Genomic DNA, 6223 nt, shown 5'->3' with positions numbered 1-6223 from the left:
ACGAGGCAGGGGGCGCACCCAGGGGGGTGGGCGCGCCCCCCACCCTCGTGGGCAGCCCGGGACTCTTCTGGTTCATCTCTGATACTCTGTGGGCTTCTTCTGGTCCAAAAATAAGTTTCGTGAAGTTTCAGGTCAATTGGACTCCGTTTGATTTTCCTTTTCTGCGATACTCTAAAACAAGGAAAAAACAGAAACTGGCACTGGGCTCTAGGTTAATAGGTTAGTCCCAAAAATCATATAAAATAGTATATAAATGCATATAAAACATCCAAGATTGATAATATAATAGCATGGAAAAAATCCAACTTCGTGCTAATGGTTCAGTGGTTGCGATCATATGGTCAAGGAGGTCGTGATCTACCAAAACCCAGACACATCGCGTCATGTTGCACTCAAGCAGGTTGTGACACCAAGAGTCCCGCGCGCCGCATACAAAGCAAGCATCATGGTGAGACATCTTTATGTGCTTGAGAACATCTTCAATTGATAGTGAGTTTTTTGCTAAGCACCATAAAAATGTCCTTAGCTTTGCCGGCACGGCTACCTTCCACGGAGTGTCCCAAGCTTTCTCATTCGCTTTTTATTATTCGATGACCCAACTCTTTCTTCTAACCAGTCCTCCATCCTCCTATTTGTTGCAACTATCATCTTGTATGCTGATCGAACGAAAAATATGCAGTTCTTTTCAAAATCCCACGACCAGAAGTCATCTATCAATCGTGTACTCATTGGAATCTGTAGTGTAGCCGAAGCATCAGAGGGCAGAAAAACTTGCTGGATGAATTGTGTATTCCATAGTGCATTGGCTTGATCCAACAATTCGGAAACGAACTGGGGTGGCTAGGCAATTAGCGAGACAAATGGGCCCCATGTTCTCCTTCCTGGGGATCCAGTTCATATTTCAGATGTTTGTAGAGTTGCCATTGCCTATCGGCCTTATTAGTCTCATCTTCATAGTGTCCCTTCCTTCAATTACTCCTCTCCAAATTTGAGAAAGGTGGCCCCCAAGCTCCGCTGAAAGAAAATCCGTGTCAAGATAGTATGCGGCTTCCAAAATTCTAGCATTGAGAGATCCGGGATTTTCAAGAATCCTCCACGCCTGACTAGCCAGAAGGGCCAAGTTGAAAATTTCAAATTCTCTGAAGCCCAAGCCTTTCATATATTTTGGCATACTCATGAAGATTTTTTTATTTTTAGCGAACGACATGTACTGACGTACGTGGGCCGAGACTAAGGCCTGGGCCAATTACCCATGCAGGGCAAGGCAGGCAGAAGCTAAGGACGATGTGATGGTAAAAAATTGCTAAAAAAAATGTGATGATATATTTTTTAGAATCCTAGGTTTTTCCTTCCGCGCGTGCTATCCACCCGACGCGTGCTCCTCCCACCGTCTCTCCACAGTAGCCTACCATGCTCGTGCACATTGTAGAACCTACCAGCACCACCACCAGAAGCGCCCGCGCGTGGGCCACCCCACCCCACCCCACCCCACCGCCACCCCGCCCCGCCCCGCACACTCCGGACCTTTCCAGAACCATCACCCCTCCCCCGATCCGACGGCCGGGATCGCACGCACCAGAACATTCCAGACCCGGCCGCCTCCGCCATAAAACCCTCCCCTCTCCGGCCCTCCCTCCCCACTTCCGTTCGAAATCAAATCAGAGAGAGGCAAAGCAAATCGCACCAGGCAAATCACACAGAGAGCGCCGCCGTCCCAATATTCCGGCGAACCCCAAAGCGAGCGAGCGATTCCCAGGAGAGGAGAGGAGGCGGAGATGGCCAAGGGCGAGGGGCCGGCGATCGGCATCGACCTCGGGACGACCTACTCCTGCGTCGGCGTGTGGCAGCATGACCGCGTCGAGATCATCGCCAACGACCAGGGCAACCGCACCACGCCCTCCTACGTCGCCTTCACCGACACCGAGCGCCTCATCGGCGACGCCGCTAAGAACCAGGTCGCCATGAACCCCACCAACACCGTCTTCGGTACGTGCGCCCCCCCTCCATCCCTCCCTCTCGACCCGCTGTGTAGTATCATGCGTCGTCTGTTAGATGAGATCTCCGTGGTTGCCTGCGGTCCCTGTTCTGTTCTTACGCGCACGATGCGATATGATTTGCTCTGAATAATCGGATGTGGCTGTTGCCGAATCCGTCACGCAGTCCCTTGTCTCTGAGATTAATTACAGATTTATAATTGGTTCATATCTGCATGTCTGTTCTCTGTTGTTTGGCATGCTGTAGTCCCCTGTTTCTGAGATTTGTTCTATGTCAGATTGTCAAATTAGATCCTTAGGAATGGATGGCTTGAGTTAAGTTGGGATCCTACCTTATGATTGAAAATACGCTATAGATCTAGTCTTATTTAAATTAGTTGCAGCAGCTGCTGTCGATTGTGTGCCGCAGTCCCGTGTTTATCTGATCTATCACAGAATTTATTATTAGTTTATTGGCATGGCTGCTCTTTGTTTATACTGGTCGAAATGCTGTTATGTTTTTTGTTCTGAAGGTGCTCAGTTGTTTGTTCTGCATGGTTCAGTAGTAGATCCTTCAGAATGGAGGGTTAGAATTAAGTTGGTTGGTTGAAATTATGCTGTAGATGAAAATTAGTTATACTGCAGTACTAGATTCTTAAGTTATACATGCTTCAGAAAAGAATACTCGAATTATGTCCACAGGCTACCTTATGATTGAAAGTGTTGAATCATGTTTTGCTATTGATTGGATGATATTCCGAATTGAACATGGGTTTCGCTGTATCGTTGCATCCTGTAAATCCTTCAGAAAATGGTGTTTGATTGAAATTATGCTTGTTAATTTTAAATTTCTGTTCTCGGTTATCCTTCTGGAACAGTCCCAGTCTGCAGTAGCTTACTGAATGTACCTCTTGTTCTGAAGAAACAGCTTGCTTGCATTATTAATCTCTGTGGAACCTTGAAATGTTCTGTTCTGCTTCATTTCAGTAAACCATCGCAGTTCATTGCTGAACCATGCAACTCAAATGTTCTGTTCCTCTGTTTCTGGTTGCAGATGCGAAGCGGCTGATTGGCAGGAGGTTCTCTGACCCCTCCGTACAGAGTGACATGAAGCTGTGGCCCTTCAAGGTCATCCCTGGCCCGGCTGACAAGCCTATGATCGTCGTCAACTACAAGGGCGAGGAGAAGCAGTTTGCTGCGGAGGAGATCTCCTCCATGGTGCTCATCAAGATGAGGGAGATCGCTGAGGCCTTCCTCGGCAACTCCGTCAAGAACGCCGTGGTCACCGTCCCGGCCTACTTCAACGACTCTCAGCGCCAGGCCACCAAGGACGCTGGTGCCATCGCTGGGCTGAACGTGCTGCGCATAATCAACGAGCCCACTGCTGCTGCCATTGCCTATGGCCTTGACAAGAAGGCGACCAGCACGGGCGAGAAGAACGTCCTCATCTTCGACCTTGGTGGTGGCACCTTCGATGTGTCTCTCCTGACCATCGAGGAGGGCATCTTCGAGGTCAAGGCCACCGCTGGTGACACTCACCTGGGAGGGGAGGACTTCGACAACCGCATGGTGAACCACTTCGTCCAGGAGTTCAAGCGCAAGCACAAGAAGGACATCACCGGCAACCCGCGTGCTCTGCGTCGTCTCCGTACGGCGTGCGAGCGTGCCAAGCGCACGCTGTCGTCGACTGCACAGACCACCATTGAGATTGACTCGCTGTACGAGGGTGTGGACTTCTACACCACCATCACCAGGGCTCGCTTCGAGGAGCTCAACATGGACCTCTTCCGCAAGTGCATGGAGCCGGTGGAGAAGTGCCTCCGTGACGCCAAGATGGACAAGAGCACGGTGCACGACGTGGTGCTGGTCGGTGGCTCCACCCGTATCCCCAAGGTGCAGCAGTTGCTCCAGGACTTCTTCAACGGCAAGGAGCTGTGCAAGAGCATCAACCCCGACGAGGCAGTGGCGTATGGCGCCTCCGTCCAGGCTGCCATCCTGAGCGGCGAGGGCAACGAGAAGGTGCAGGACCTGCTGCTGCTCGACGTGACGCCGCTGTCCCTGGGCCTGGAGACCGCCGGCGGCGTCATGACGACGCTCATCCCGAGGAACACCACCATCCCCACCAAGAAGGAGCAGGTCTTCTCCACCTACTCGGACAACCAGCCGGGCGTCCTGATCCAGGTGTACGAGGGCGAGCGCGCCAGGACCAAGGACAACAACCTCCTGGGCAAGTTCGAGCTCTCTGGCATCCCGCCGGCGCCCCGCGGCGTGCCCCAGATCACGGTGTGCTTCGACATCGACGCCAACGGCATCCTGAACGTGTCGGCGGAGGACAAGACGACTGGGCAGAAGAACAAGATCACCATCACCAACGACAAGGGGCGGCTGAGCAAGGAGGAGATCGAGAAGATGGTGCAGGAGGCGGAGCGGTACAAGGCGGAGGACGAGGAGCACAAGAAGAAGGTGGACGCCAAGAACGCGCTGGAGAACTACGCCTACAACATGCGCAACACGGTCAAGGACGACAAGATCGCCTCCAAGCTCGGCGCCGACGACAAGAAGAAGGTTGAGGAGGCGATCGAGGGCACCATCAGCTGGCTGGACGCCAACCAGCTCGCCGAGGCCGACGAGTTCGAGGACAAGATGAAGGAGCTGGAGGGCATCTGCAACCCCATCATCGCCAAGATGTACCAGGGCGCCGCGCCGGACATGGGCGGCGGCATGGGCATGGACGAGGACATGCCCGCCGGTGCTGGCGGCGCCGGCCCCAAGATCGAGGAGGTGGACTAAGCTGTTCGTCCAATGTCTGCGCGCTACTTGATGGGTGTTCTGTCTCGGTGTCCTCTGGATGCCGCTCGGTGGTGCCAGTCGTCTGTCGTCGTGTCATCTAGCTGCAAGTAGTAGTAGTGGTTCGTTGGAGTCGTTTGATCTGAAAGACATGATGGATGATGATGTTTGCTTGTTGGTTTGGAACCCTTGATGCTTAGAGCTTCTCGTTTTTTAAGTTTAAAATTTGGTGTTCCCCTACTTTTGATCTTCTCTGGCTCTGTTTATTTTTTTGTTCATCTGTGGTTCTGCTATGTTCATTGATGTTCATCTGTGGCACACGGCTGACGCCTTTGCCCTTCGGCATGGTGGAGCTTGCAGGACTGACCCACCATGGTGAGTCTGCAACACACAATGCTGTTGACTGAGGAGTCTAGTAAATAGTCACCGTCTTCGGGATGCCGCTCTCGTCGGCTAGCAGCAAGCGATTATGATGTTCCCTTGCTTGTTTCGGTTTTGAAGTGCAGTTCGATCATGATGTTTGTTGCTTGCTTGTTTCTGCTTCGGTGCTCCCCTAATTGATCATGATTAGCTGCTATGTTCTGCTTTTATTTTATTTTTTTTGAATTGCTGCCACTTTTAGTAGTTCAACATTTTTGTCATGTGCTGTATCTCCATTCTTTTTTCTTACTACTATTTTTTGAATACACTTAAACTTTATAGCACGTATCTGCAACGCCATCCAGAAGTTATCACTTGCAAGATGGTGATTTTTACAGGATCCCAAGCACCATTCAAAATTATATTCATGATAAGATGCAAATTGAACACACTAATAGGCTACTCATGTTTTTTTAGGGGATCAACAAGTGAGCCCTTGATATCGTGCGTTGTTGTTTGTCTGCAGGTTCTTGCATTGGATTGTACCTTTGTTTCGCCTTTTGCCTTGCATATAATTGAAAATTTGAAATTTGTGTTGCCTTATGTCGAACTAGATTGCTCATGCTAGTCGTTCTTAGAATAAAGTCAGTAACAGAGAGTTAGAAGAGGAGAGACGGTGAAACAGAGAGAGAGGTTACAACTGCCTATGGACAAGTGAGGGTACTATGACACATATGTTTTAGTCTTGAAACCAGTTATGCAAATGCAGCATGATTATCGCAATGGTGTAGGCTACATTCGTCTTCAGTTATTCACAATGGCGTCGGGATGCAAGAGGACTTGCCCGCACCAACCACTAGTCGTTAAGTGGGATTATGTCAACGTTCACTGGCGTTTGGGTTATATTTATGTGGTTAATGTGGTGTCCACATATAACCATGGAGCCAGAGCTCAACAAGGTATAACCATGGAGGTAGTTGATTTTAATGGAAAAATAAGATTTGGGAATGATAAATGAACGATAAGTAACAGGCAATGTTGGGTTTCATAATGACATAAATCTATCAATGAAACATATTGAAATAAAAAGAGAAAAATATCAT

At 49.9% G+C, this 6223-nt stretch overlaps 1 protein-coding gene across 1 annotated transcript; it reads left to right on the top strand.

Annotated features, from left to right (window-relative positions):
- Positions 1-1624: 1624 nt before the first annotated feature.
- LOC123059094 (heat shock 70 kDa protein 4) lies at positions 1625-5000 on the top strand. Its single transcript, XM_044481739.1, has 2 exons — positions 1625-1986; positions 3028-5000. Exons 1-2 carry the CDS (start codon positions 1776-1778, stop codon positions 4761-4763), a joined length of 1947 nt encoding a protein of 648 aa, XP_044337674.1. The 5' UTR covers positions 1625-1775; the 3' UTR covers positions 4764-5000.
- The last annotated feature ends 1223 nt before the right edge of the window (positions 5001-6223 follow it).

Source organism: Triticum aestivum, chromosome 1A, assembly GCF_018294505.1.
Source record: "Triticum aestivum cultivar Chinese Spring chromosome 1A, IWGSC CS RefSeq v2.1, whole genome shotgun sequence".
NCBI classification, from domain to species: Eukaryota; Viridiplantae; Streptophyta; class Magnoliopsida; order Poales; family Poaceae; genus Triticum; species Triticum aestivum.
The sequence above is the reverse complement of the archived record's forward strand: the minus strand, read 5'-3'. Positions and strand labels throughout refer to the sequence as shown.

What these genes read in the sequence shown, in the direction of transcription:
- LOC123059094 (XM_044481739.1), top strand. Translation starts at nt 1,776, where the DNA reads ATGGCCAAGGGCGAGGGGCCGGCGATCGGCATCGACCTCGGGACGACC. An exon ending in CCCCACCAACACCGTCTTCG is followed by an intron (nt 1,987 to 3,027) that starts GTACGTGCGCCC and finishes TTCTGGTTGCAG; the next exon opens with ATGCGAAGCGGCTGATTGGC.